We start from the raw sequence: 12682 nt of genomic DNA, 5'->3' as shown, positions 1-12682 counted from the left end.
TACTAGTAGATGAGGGTCACAGTGTACTAGTAGATGAGAGGTCACTGTGTACTAGTAGATGAGGGTCACAGTACTGTACTAGTAGATGAGGGGTACTGTACTAGTAGATGAGGGGTCACAGTGTACTAGTAGATGAGGGGTCATACTGTACTAGTAGATGAGGGGTCACACTGTACTAGTAGATGAGGGTCACAGTGTACTAGTAGATGAGGGTCACAGTAGTACTAGAGATGAGAGGGGTCTACAGTGTACTAGTAGATGAGAGGTCACACTGTACTAGTAGATGAGGGGTCACAGTCACTAGTAGATGAGGGCGTCACTAGTAGATGAGGGTCACAGTGTACTAGTAGATGAGGTCACTGTACTAGTAGATGAGGGTCACAGTGTACTAGTAGATGAGGGGTCACTAGTAGATGAGGGTACTGTACTAGTAGATGAGGGTCACAGTGTACTAGTAGATGAGGGGTCACAGTGTACTAGTAGATGAGGGTAGATGAAGGGGTCACTGTACTAGTAGATGAGGGGTCACAGTGTACTAGTAGATGAGGGATCACATACTGTACTAGTAGATGAAGGGTACTGTACTAGTAGATGAGGGTCACTATACTGTACTAGTAGATGAGGGTCACAGTGTACTAGTAGATGAGGGGTCACAGTGTACTAGTAGATGAGGGGTCACTGTAGTGTACTAGTAGATGAGGGTCACATACTGTACTAGTAGATGAGATGAGGGGGAGTGAAAGTGTACTAGTAGATGAGAGTCACAGTGTACTAGTAGATGAGGGGTCACACTGTACTAGTAGATGAGGGGTCACAGTGTACTAGTAGATGAGAGTCACAGTGTACTAGTAGATGAGAGTACTGTACTAGTAGATGAGGGGTACTGTACTAGTAGATGTAGATGAGGTCACTGTACTAGTAGATGAGGTGCACTGTACTAGTAGATGAGGGGTCACAGTGTACTAGTAGATGAGGGGTCACAGTGTACTAGTAGATGAGGGTCATACTACTGTACTAGTAGATGAGATGAGGTCACAGTGTACTAGTAGATGAGGGGCTGTAGTGTACTAGTAGTAGATGAGGGGGTCACAGTGTACTAGTAGATGAGATGAGTACTGTACTGTACTAGTAGATGAGGGTCACAGTGTACTAGTAGATGAGATACTGTACTAGTAGATGAGGGGTCACAGTGTACTAGTAGATAAGATAAGTCACAACTGTACTAGTAGATGAGAGAGTACTGTACTAGTAGTATGAGGGGTCAGTTATGAGTGTACTAGTAGATGTACTAGATGATACATGAGTACAATGTACTATGTAGATGAGATACTGTACTAGAGTGACACACTGTACCCCAGTAGTAAGAGTAAGTTAAAACTTTATTATCCCAGAGTTATCAAAACAGCATGCATGATGACTATTCAGAAACATTTGTTGCATTGACTATTCACACATTTGTTGCATTAATACTGGATGGTATGAAGGACTGTCGAGCTCTGTTTGTTTTAAGGGAAGGTAATTGAAAGCGACGTCCAGACGGAAGTAGTTCAAAATGGTGAGATAAAATATGGGAACTATCAATTCTAATTTTAGGGGCCTTTTTGACAATCTGGCGCTCATAGATAATGGGAATATACTCAAAAGACACTCCAGTAATTTTGAAAAGTTTGTTTTTGTTGCGAGCGGACAGACCCCCATACCTACATAAACAATTGTAGGTCACCACACTTTGAATAAAGGTTTGATAAACAACGGTCATTATGGTTTTGTCAATAGAAAAGTTTCTTAAGCGATGAAGGAAATAAAGTTGCTGTTGGCCATTTTTGTAAATGTGATTGTGTTTTGAAAACGAATCTAAAATAACATGAGGGGTCACAGGGTGTGCAACTGGATGAAGGGTCACAGTGAGTACAACTAGAGTAGGGTTCTCATTGTGTCCCTGCAGGTGAGGTGTCACATTGTGTACTAGAATAATCGAAATAATCGAATCTGGAGCAGACAATCCAGTGATTGACATCATGCTATTTGTTATTGACCATCATGCTCCTGCAGTTTGTTGCATGCTATTTCAATGTTATGGTGTTTTATGTTGGCAATTGCAGATGACCCTCCTCCTTATAAGGATGGAGTGAGGATCAACAGCCCACACTACCTGTGTAAACTGGTGGAGAACAAGGGGACATCACTCTACACGCTGGTCGTGTCTCAGTATGAGAAGAACAACAGTATTCACTACACACTCAGGGTCTACTCCACATGTGAGTTTTCTCTCAAGCAGTACAAGGACCCCTACAAGTCACAGTACTTCCAGAAGGTGGGTAGCTAAAGGTATCCATACAGATGATGTTGTTAGAGGGTATCAGGCTGGGCAGATGTCACATCTTTTCTATGCACACATGCAATTGGATGTAGTCAGATAAATGGTGTGAAGCTCAGACTGTGATATCGCGGTGTTTGGAGCATCATATATCATGCCTTTTAGATGTGAAGGGAGACTTATCCACTTGTGTCCGTTTGTTCTTAAGTTTTCTTTCAACTGATTGGATGGATAAATTTGAAACGAGGAAAGGATGTCTGGCACCATGGTAGGAATCAGCTGTGTTAGATGAACTGATCAAGAATGTTCTCAGCAAACTAGATAGACTCAGTGTCTAGATGTGTAGCACAATATTAGGAGTGTCATAGGAACTAATGTGTGGCACAATTGCCTGACATGGGTAGCGTGACAGCACATATTAATGTTTCTTCAGAACTTCATCAAAATGGCTGAAATGACTAACAGAATAGATTGCTATATAATGAAAACCAGAACAGCAGCATATGTGTGGTTCCTTCATCAGTTGAACTGATGGGATGTTCCTGACTGCAGGTGAATGGTCAGTGGACTCAGACCTCTGCTGGTGGATGTTCCAACAACTTGGACACACACAAGAACAACCCTATCTACCAGATTCTCATAGACAACAGCAGTACAGACAACTGTATACAGATTGAGCTCCTGGGCCCCAAGTGAGTAATACTTCAACTACTGGTCAGTCCCTTTTCCATGTTGGTTCTTGCAAGGTGTGACTTGAAATGTGTCAAATAATCCTATAACCTTCTTCACTATTACATTCAATGAGGCCACTGTTCTACTTACACTGCTTATAACTAGTCTGGTTATTGAAGCATGTTGGTGCACTATTACATGCACTGCCTCAGGTTATTGAAAGTACAGGGGTGCACTATTGCACTCCTGGCTTCAGGTATTGCACTCCCACTCACTGCCTCAGGTTATTGAAGTACAGGGTGCACTATTGCACTTCAGGTTATTGAAGTACAGGGGTGCACTATTGCACTCCCTGCCTCAGGTTATTGAAGTACAGGGGTGCACTATTGCACTCACTGCTTCAGGTTATTGAAGTACAGGGGTGCACTATTGCACTCACTGCCTCAGGTTATTGAAGTACAGGGTGCACGGTTATTGACTTCACTCTTATTGCAGGTATTGAAGTACAGGGTGTGCACTGCATTGCACAGGTCACACTGCTTCAGGTTATTGAAGTACAGGGGTGCACTCACTGCCTCATTATTGCACTCACTGCTCTCAGGTTATTGAAGTACAGGGGTGCACTATTGCACTCACTGCTTCAGGTTATTGAAGCCTCAGGGGGGTGCACTATTGCACTCACTGTTTTAGGTTATTGAAAGTACAGGTTATTGAAGCTTCACAGGGGGTGCACTATTGCACTCACTGCCTCAGGTTATTGAAGTACAGGGGTGCACTAGGTTATTGAAGTACACGCGTGCACTCACTGCTTCAGGTTATTGAAGTACAGGGTTAACTTATTGCACTCACTGCTTCAGGTTATTGAAGTACAGGGTCCCCGCACTATTGCTACTCACTGTCTTCAGGTTATTGAAGTACAGGGGTGCACTATTGCACTCACTGCTTCAGGTTATTGAAGGGTACAGGGTTTTAGGTTATTAAGTACAGGGGTACACTATTGCACTCACTGCACTTATTGCACTCACTGCTTCAGGTTATTGAAGTCACTCAGGGTGCACTATTGCACTCACTGCCTCAGGTTATTGACAGGGGTGCACAGGGCACTCACTGCACTATTGATTGCACTATTGCTCACTGCTTCAGGTTATTGAAGTACAGGGGTGCACTATTGCACTCACTGCTTCAGGTTATTGAAGTACAGGGGTGCACTATTGCACTCACTGTTTTAGGTTATTGAAGTACAGGGGTGCACTATTGCACTCAGTGCTTCAGGTTATTGAATTACAGGGGTGCACTATTGCACTCACTGCTTCAGGTTATTGAAGTTCAGGGGTGCACCATTGCACTCACTGCTTCAGATTATTGAAGTAGAGGGGTGCACTATTGCACCCACTCTCTCAGGTTATTGAAGCACAGGGGTGCACTATTGCACTCACTGTCTCAGGTTATTGAAGCACAGTGCTTCAGATTATTGAAGTAGAGGGGTGCACTATTGCACTCACTGTCTCAGGTTATTGAAGCACAGAGGTACCCTCTCCGTTCAATGGACTTGATTTCAGGTGCACAAAGGTGCACTGTTCCACTTGTAGCATCTGGTGAACTTGGTTTTGAAGATTGTTCTAGAAGTCAACAACACATTTGTATTTCAGAGTGTACAGTGTTGGGTTTGAGGTGATAGCAGTCAGTCAGAATGTACCCAAGGCACCCGGATCCTTCTCCAAGAAGACATCAGGAGATTTCAGGTGAAATTGTGGTTTTCTGACTTCAAGTCCCAGACTTGGCTCCTTACGATTTTGGCGTAAAGCTTACTATTTTTGGTGCTAAATTACGACCTTATTATCATACTGAAATTCCTTACGACTTGTACACATAAATGGTAGAATACTAGATAAAGGCATGCCCATGCTATTTACAGAGTCATTTATGGTATATAAAGTACTGAAAAACAAGTCGCATCATAAACATTTTATATAAATAATCTTTGCATCTTACAGTGATGGTAAACTTCATTTCAAAGTGAAAGACTTTAAAAAACGTTAATTAGATCAACACCACATTTGACTATTAAACACTATATTAAGATTTTAACCAGCTATGTTTTTCCTCTATTTCTTGACATTAACATGCCTTATTATCAAATGCACCTGCCTTACTATTTTTTTAGCTGATCTTACTATTTTCTTTAAAAGGGTAGGCAGGTCTGAAGTTCAGATGATATCAGTGTTTTCTCCCACATAGTCCAGATGATATCAGTGTTTTCTCCCACATAGTCCAGATGATATCAGTGTTTTCTCCCACATAGTCCAGATGATATCAGTGTTTTCTCCCACATAGTCCAGATGATATCAGTGTTTTCTCCCACATAGTCCAGATGATATCAGTGTTTTCTCCCACATAGTCCAGATGATATCAGTGCTTGCTCCCACATAGTCCAGATGATATCAGTGTTTTCTCCCACATAGTCCAGATGATATCAGTGTTTTCTCCCACATAGTCCAGATGATATCAGTGTTTTCTCCCACATAGTCCAGATGATATCAGTGTTTTCTCCCACATAGTCCAGATGATATCAGTGTTTTCTCCCACATAGTCCAGATGATATCAGTGTTTTCTCCCACATAGTCCAGATGATATCAGTGTTTTCTCAAACATAGTCCAGATGATATCAGTGTTTTCTCCCACATAGTCCAGATGATATGAGTGTTTTCTCAAACATAGTCCAGATGATATCAGTGTTTTCTCCCACATAGTCCAGTTGATATCAGTGTTTTCTCACACATAGTCCAGATGATATGAGTGTTTTGTCCCACATAGTCCAGATGATAACAGTGCTTGCTCTCACATAGTCCAGATGATAACAGTGCTTGCTTTCACATAATCCAGATGATAACAGTGCTTGCTTTCACATAGTCCAGATGATAACAGTGCTTGCTGCCATATAGTCGAGATGTTAGTGTTTGATGGTATGTAATCCAGATGATATCAGTGTTTGGTATATTGTTGAGGTGATATCAGTTTTGATGGTATATAGTCCAGGTGATATCAGTGTTTTCTCCCATATTGTCCAGGTGATATCAGTGATATAGGATCCATGTAGTAAAACAGTAGACTATCAGTGTGATATCAGAAGATTAGTTGAATAACTCTGTCATGTACAAATGTCGTATACAAGATGATTCAACTTCCAATATTCAGAGGGTGGTTGGGTAGCTTAGTGATTAAAGCGTTTGCTTGTCATGTGGAATACCCGGGTTCGATTCCCCACATGGGTACAATAGTGTCCCCCGATATGAATATTGCTACAAGCGGCGTAAAACCACTCCCACAATCACTCCAATATTCCCTCTACAGCTGGTCCCAGCAAGTCACCATTGTGTGTTTGTGCGACTACTGACTCTGTCTTCTCTGCTGCAGACCAGGCTACTGTGTGCTACAGTTGGACAACATCTCTGGTGGCGTCTACAACATTCAGCCATGTACATTCAGACCTGGGAAGCTAGGACCATTCTTCCTTGATATCAGCAGCAATGTTGCCTTGAAGATCTCAGCACTACAGTGATATCTAGTGATCTGCAACCTCCATGGCCTGTTCCATGGAACATCTCCTACAAGATCTTGCAGAGTCCAGTAATATTCATGCTGATATATTTGGTGCATTTGTCAGAGAAAGAATATACTGTAAATCTTGAAATTTAAAGTTTAAATAACTGCAAAGATGTAAGTGGTCTTTGACTGCATTTTTGAAAGTATGCTTTTATGTCTCAATATTGACTGCCTCCCCAGCTATCCCTGCAAGTAAATGAGGACAACAAACAGGCACAAGAAATGTTAAATTACTAGACATGATGAGTTACCTTTGAAATTGGATTTCCTGTTCTGCAGGGCATTGTTTTATTTATATGCAAAGATCAAGATAACTGTTTGTATTTTGTCTAAAGCTAGAATTGACTGTACACACATTTTCTAGAACTTTAGAAAAAATACCCACTAATCTAATGCAAAATAATTTGAGGCAATGAAGGGAAGCAATTATATCTGAAACTATTATTTGAACTGGGATTGATTAAATTTAATATCATGTTAGTTGCAGCTATTACTCTATATATTGAAATAATAACCATAAGTACAGCACTGAGATGACCACTGACTGCCAGATGTTGTATAGGTGTGGAACAGTGCACCTCATGTCACCTGTGGGGCATCGTGGACAACACTGACGTAAAACACAAATAGGACGAGTGAAATCATGGCACTTATGAGACTTTAATCCATTCCTTGCAAACCTAGGTTTTGTTTCAATGTTTGAAGGTATCAATGTCAGTAATCTAATCATGTAAATAACATTGAAGTTATCTTCAGTTCACACATGATTTCAGGGAGATTGGTGAAAACAATATGGAATATAATATAGAACATAGCAACAGCTATTTATTCTGGGTTTATGGAGAAGAAGTTGTATTAAGTACCAGTTCATTGAAATAAGTCACTCAAACATTAATGAGCAATTACATGGAGATTTGGTGATTTTATTAACAGTGACCATTTGGTTTGCTTGAATTAATGTTTGATTAAATACATCTTAGGTTAACCTCATGGATTAGTTTTCTCTCTAAATTCTGTTCAGGTTGAGTGTGTTGGTATTGAGCTTCATTAAGTTCAAGATTTACAGTATCTGTTGCAAGGTTTGTTAACCACATACAGTATGTTGTTACTGTGAAGTAATGGCGTCATCCCTTCAGAACAATCCATGTCGATAAACATTGTCATGTCAGTACTGGTCAAATCTTGGTCATTTGTATGACATGAAGTGGCTGTGAAACAGTCTTGACCTTTGAACTAGAAAGTTGGACTTTTATCTGCAAAGACATTCACTCAAGTCTTTGGTTGTGACAATGGTGTTACAGGTACAGTGCCTTCCAGTGCTTTCATCAGCAAGTATAACTGTATATTGTTTACAGCATCCATGTCTATCCCATTATTGATCTGAACTGTCCAGTGTTAGTTGTTTATGGTCACTTGATGGTTAAATGTGGCCTCAACGCCAGGTCCGTCTAGCGTGAGCATCTCCACACGTGACCATGTACCTCCTTCCCTCAAGGTAACATGGTGTATGTTGTGATAATTTATATGATACCTGAATGTTTTCCATATCTGCCTGTATGTTATTTGTTTTCCATGACGTCTAGTTACAAAACATGTATAACATGATTAACTGTGTGCTTTAAACTCTGTCTGGATATGGTCAGATGAGAGTGACATATTTGCCACTTGTAGCAAGAAGAACTATTTATGAAAGCAATAAGCTAGTGAACATAAAATATCTAAATTGTTCGGTTATTTTGCCCTGAAATGTCATACTTTGTAAATATTTGATTGAGGTTATAAGTAAAGTTTAGCTTATTATGCACAAGTTGTACCTATGCATGATTTGAAGTTGGAGATTATCTAAGCAAACAAAAGGCAATATTCAGTACAGTGGCACCTCTTTATCCAAGTACACATGTACATGGGAAACTATGCCCAATTGCTATAATAAACTCAGAAATGAAATCTGTATTCTATGATGCTGTGTGGATGAAAGGAGCTCACAGTGGCTCATTCCACTGAAATGTAAACATGAGTTACATGTTAATGGTCTGACCTCATGACCCTGTTTTAAATCACTTCCCCCTTTAATCTGATGTATCCTATTCCTGTCAGCCAGGATGGCACATCATCATCGGCTTGTGATCAGTGCAATAGTTTCTTTGACAGAAGCTTGCCAGAGAATTGAACATTATTCACTGGAATGAACCGTTTCAGAATAATGTCAGCCCATGCTGTGTGGTTATCCCAAACATGTACAAACCATGGTGTCACAGCAGCCAAAAAGGCAGGGGTTCTTGCTTTAGGAATTATGTCTGGCCACAGGGATGAGGTGTCCTTGAGTTTCATAACCACTTGTTCAGCATAATTCTCTCAGCAATATACTGCAATTACAGGTAGTCACAGCTTTTTATGTTGTTCTTTTTCTGCCATGTTCATTCCTCAGTTCATGCTCCAAGCAGTTGATTCACATCAGTTGTTTGTTGTAACTCACTTTCATAGCCTGCAGTTGCTACAATCTGCTGACATTAATGCTGGAATCACATCTTGCAACTTTTACAATAGAAAAATTTCAACTAAACAAAACCACTGTCATATAATGCTGTTAAAAGTGTTGTAAAACCCAATTCACTCATTGTAATTTTGGTCCAACATCCTGCATACTTTATGTCATGTACATACATGTATATATTGTTTCATTCTGTGATATTAGAACTTATGGCCCCTTATGGCATCATATCATGGAAAATGTGACGGCGTGGCAGGTACAGTGGCATGGTTCACCCGAACCTATTCATGAAACAATGGCATACTACCATCTCTTGGTAGCCTGGTTATATTCAGTGCTAATCCCTTTGTTTGGTGTGTCTGTTCCCAGCCTCATCCTGGACACCATTCGTGTGTCTGGTGGTGATGATGTTCCATCAGGATGATTTGGCTTAGGTCGAAGATTGTGGTACTGAGCCAGAGATGTGGAACTTTGTCATATTATCTTTTGTTCAAGCCTGGGATATGGCATTCCAGCACCTATCAGTGCCCTGGCTGTAGCCAGGACTAGATAGTGCAGCCTGGTGATTAGTTTGGACTAATAGAACTCTCTGGGTGGAATGTGATGTCATGTGTCACTCATAAAGTCAGATAGTTCACCATTGGATATACATGTATGGGATTATTTCTCCTCTTCAACCCTCTTGGGATTTACATGGTTAAACATGTGTGTGTGCGTGTGTGCATGCAGATGTACATATCACAAATTTGAATATTTGGGAAAGGTACGGTGTGTGCAAATATATGTAAAAACATAAAATTCAATAAATATGTTTTAGAACGTGCCTGTGTTATTTTTTATTGTGCTTGAAGCAATCATCAGTTTATAGGTACAGCACATTAATATATACAACACATCTTTTCATTAGCCTGGAAGCTGTAGTGTCTTTCCAAGCTGAAGCCCCTTGTTTTCTGTGGTGATATAGTGCAGCTGGTTAGGGAAGTAGTGTCAAGAGGTTTTCTGTGGTGATATAGTGCAGCTGGTTAGGCAAGAGGTGAAAGTGGTGTCTCTCCAAGCTGATGCCCCTTGTTTTTCTGTGGTGATATAGTGCAGCTGGTTAGGCAAGAGGTTAAAGTGGTGTCTCTCTAAGCTGATGCCCTTTGTTTTTCTGTGGTGATACAGGGCAGTTGGTTAGGCAAGAGGTTAAAGTGGTGTCTCTCCAAGCTGAAGCCCCTTGTTTTTCTGTGGTGATATAGTGCAGCTGGTTAGGCAAGAGGTTAAAGTGGTGTCTCTCCAAGCTGAAGCCCCTTGTTTTTCTGTGGTGATATAGTGCAGCTGGTTAGGCAAGAGGTGAAAGTGGTGTCTCTCCAAGCTGAAGCCCCTTGTGTATCAGTGGTGATACAGGGCAGCTGGTTAGGCAAGAGGTTAAAGTGGTGTCTCTCCAAGCTGAAGCCCCTTGTTTTTCTGTGGTGATATAGTGCAGCTGGTTAGGCAAGAGGTTAAAGTGGTGTCTCTCCAAGCTGAAGCCCCTTGTGTTTCAGTGGTGACACAGGGCAGTTGGTTAGGCAAGAGGTTAAAGTGGTGTCTCTCCAAGCTGAAGCCCCTTGTTTTTCTGTGGTGATATAGTGCAGCTGGTTAGGCAAGAGGTTAAAGTGGTGTCTCTCCAAGCTGAAGCCCCTTGTTTTTCTGTGGTGATACAGGGCAGTTGGTTAGGCAAGAGGTTAAAGTGGTGTCTCTCCAAGCTGAAGCCCCTTGTTTTTCTGTGGTGATATAGTGGCAGCTGGTTAGGCAAGAGGTTAAAGTGGTGTCTCTCAAGCTGATGCCCCTTGTTTTCTGTGGTGATATAGTGCAGCTGGTTAGGCAAGAGGTTAAAGTGGTGTCTCTCCAAGCTGAAGCCCCTTGTTTTTCTGTGGTGATATAGGGCAGCTGGTTAGGCAAGAGGTTAAAGTGGTGTCTCTCCAAGCTGAAGCCCCTTGTGTTTCAGTGGTGATACAGGGCAGCTGGTTAGGCAAGAGGTTAAAGTGGTGTCTCTCCAAGCTGAAGCCCCTTGTTTTTCTGTGGTGATATAGTGCAGCTGGTTAGGCAAGAGGTTAAAGTGGTGTCTCTCTAAGCTGAAGCCCCTTGTTTTCTGTGGTGATACAGGGCAGCTGGTTAGGCAAGAGGTTAAAGTGGTGTCTCTCCAAGCTGAAGCCCCTTGTTTTTCTGTGGTGATATAGTGCAGCTGGTTAGGCAAGAGGTTAAAGTGGTGTCTCTCCAAGCTGAAGCCCCTTGTTTTTCTGTGGTGATATAGGGCAGCTGGTTAGGCAAGAGGTTAAAGTGGTGTCTCTCAAGCTGAAGCCCCTTGTTTTCTGTGGTGATATAGGGCAGCTGGTTAGGCAAGAGGTTAAAGTGGTGTCTCTCAAGCTGAAGCCCCTTGTTTTTCTGTGGTGATATAGTGCAGCTGGTTAGGCAAGAGGTTAAAGTGGTGTCTCTCAAGCTGAAGCCCCTTGTTTTCTGTGGTGATATAGTGCAGCTGGTTAGGCAAGAGGTTAAAGTGGTGTCTCTCAAGCTGAAGCCCCTTGTTTTCTGTGGTGATACAGGGCAGCTGGTTAGGCAAGAGGTTAAAGTGGTGTCTCTCAAGCTGAAGCCCCTTGTTTTTCTGTGGTGATATAGTGCAGCTGGTTAGGCAAGAGGTTAAAGTGGTGTCCTCTCAAGCTGAAGCCCCTTGTTTTTCTGTGGTGATATAGGGCAGCTGGTTAGGCAAGAGGTTAAAGTGGTGTCTCTCCAAGCTGAAGCCCCTTGTTTTCTGTGGTGATATAGGGCAGCTGGTTAGGCAAGAGGTTAAAGTGGTGTCTCTCAAGCTGAAGCCCCTTGTTTTTCTGTGGTGATATAGTGCAGCTGGTTAGGCAAGAGGTTAAAGTGGTGTCTCTCAAGCTGAAGCCCCTTGTTTTCTGTGGTGATATAGTGCAGCTGGTTAGGCAAGAGGTTAAAGTGGTGTCTCTCAAGCTGAAGCCCCTTGTTTTTCTGTGGTGATATAGGGCAGCTGGTTAGGCAAGAGGTTAAAGTGGTGTCTCTCCAAGCTGAAGCCCCTTGTTTTTCTGTGGTGATACAGGGCAGCTGGTTAGGCAAGAGGTTAAAGTGGTGTCTCTCCAAGCTGAAGCCCCTTGTTTTTCTGTGGTGATATAGTGCAGCTGGTTAGGCAAGAGGTTAAAGTGGTGTCTCTCCAAGCTGAAGCCCCTTGTGTATCAGTGGTGATACAGGGCAGCTGGTTAGGCAAGAGGTTAAAGTGGTGTCTCTCCAAGCTGAAGCCCCTTGTTTTTCTGTGGTGATATAGTGCAGCTGGTTAGGCAAGAGGTTAAAGTGGTGTCTCTCCAAGCTGAAGCCCCTTGTTTTCTGTGGTGATACAGGGCAGCTGGTTAGGCAAGAGGTTAAAGTGGTGTCTCTCCAAGCTGAAGCCCCTTGTTTTTCTGTGGTGATATAGTGCAGCTGGTTAGGCAAGAGGTTAAAGTGGTGTCTCTCCAAGCTGAAGCCCCTTGTTTTTCTGTGGTGATACAGGGCAGCTGGTTAGGCAAGAGGTTAAAGTGGTGTCTCTCCAAGCTGAAGCCCCTTGTTTTTCTGTGGTGATATAGGGCAGCTGGTTA

The 12682-nt window shown here is 42.2% G+C and overlaps 1 protein-coding gene across 1 annotated transcript in view; it reads left to right on the top strand.

Moving 5' to 3' along the window:
- LOC124256022 (calpain-7-like) overlaps positions 1-9904 on the top strand; it is a 68110-nt gene extending 58206 nt beyond the window's left edge. The window contains 4 exon segments of the mRNA XM_046689935.1: positions 2103-2314; positions 2870-3009; positions 4639-4731; positions 6404-9904. Of these exon segments, the coding sequence (XP_046545891.1) occupies positions 2103-2314; positions 2870-3009; positions 4639-4731; positions 6404-6548 (590 nt within the window). The 3' untranslated portion in view covers positions 6549-9904.
- The last annotated feature ends 2778 nt before the right edge of the window (positions 9905-12682 follow it).

The sequence above is a fragment of the Haliotis rubra genome, unplaced genomic scaffold, assembly GCF_003918875.1.
Source record: "Haliotis rubra isolate DU_JTF1 unplaced genomic scaffold, ASM391887v1 Scf615, whole genome shotgun sequence".
Taxonomy (NCBI): Eukaryota; Metazoa; Mollusca; class Gastropoda; order Lepetellida; family Haliotidae; genus Haliotis; species Haliotis rubra.
Note: the sequence above shows the minus strand (reverse complement) of the source record. Positions and strands in the feature narration are given on the sequence as shown.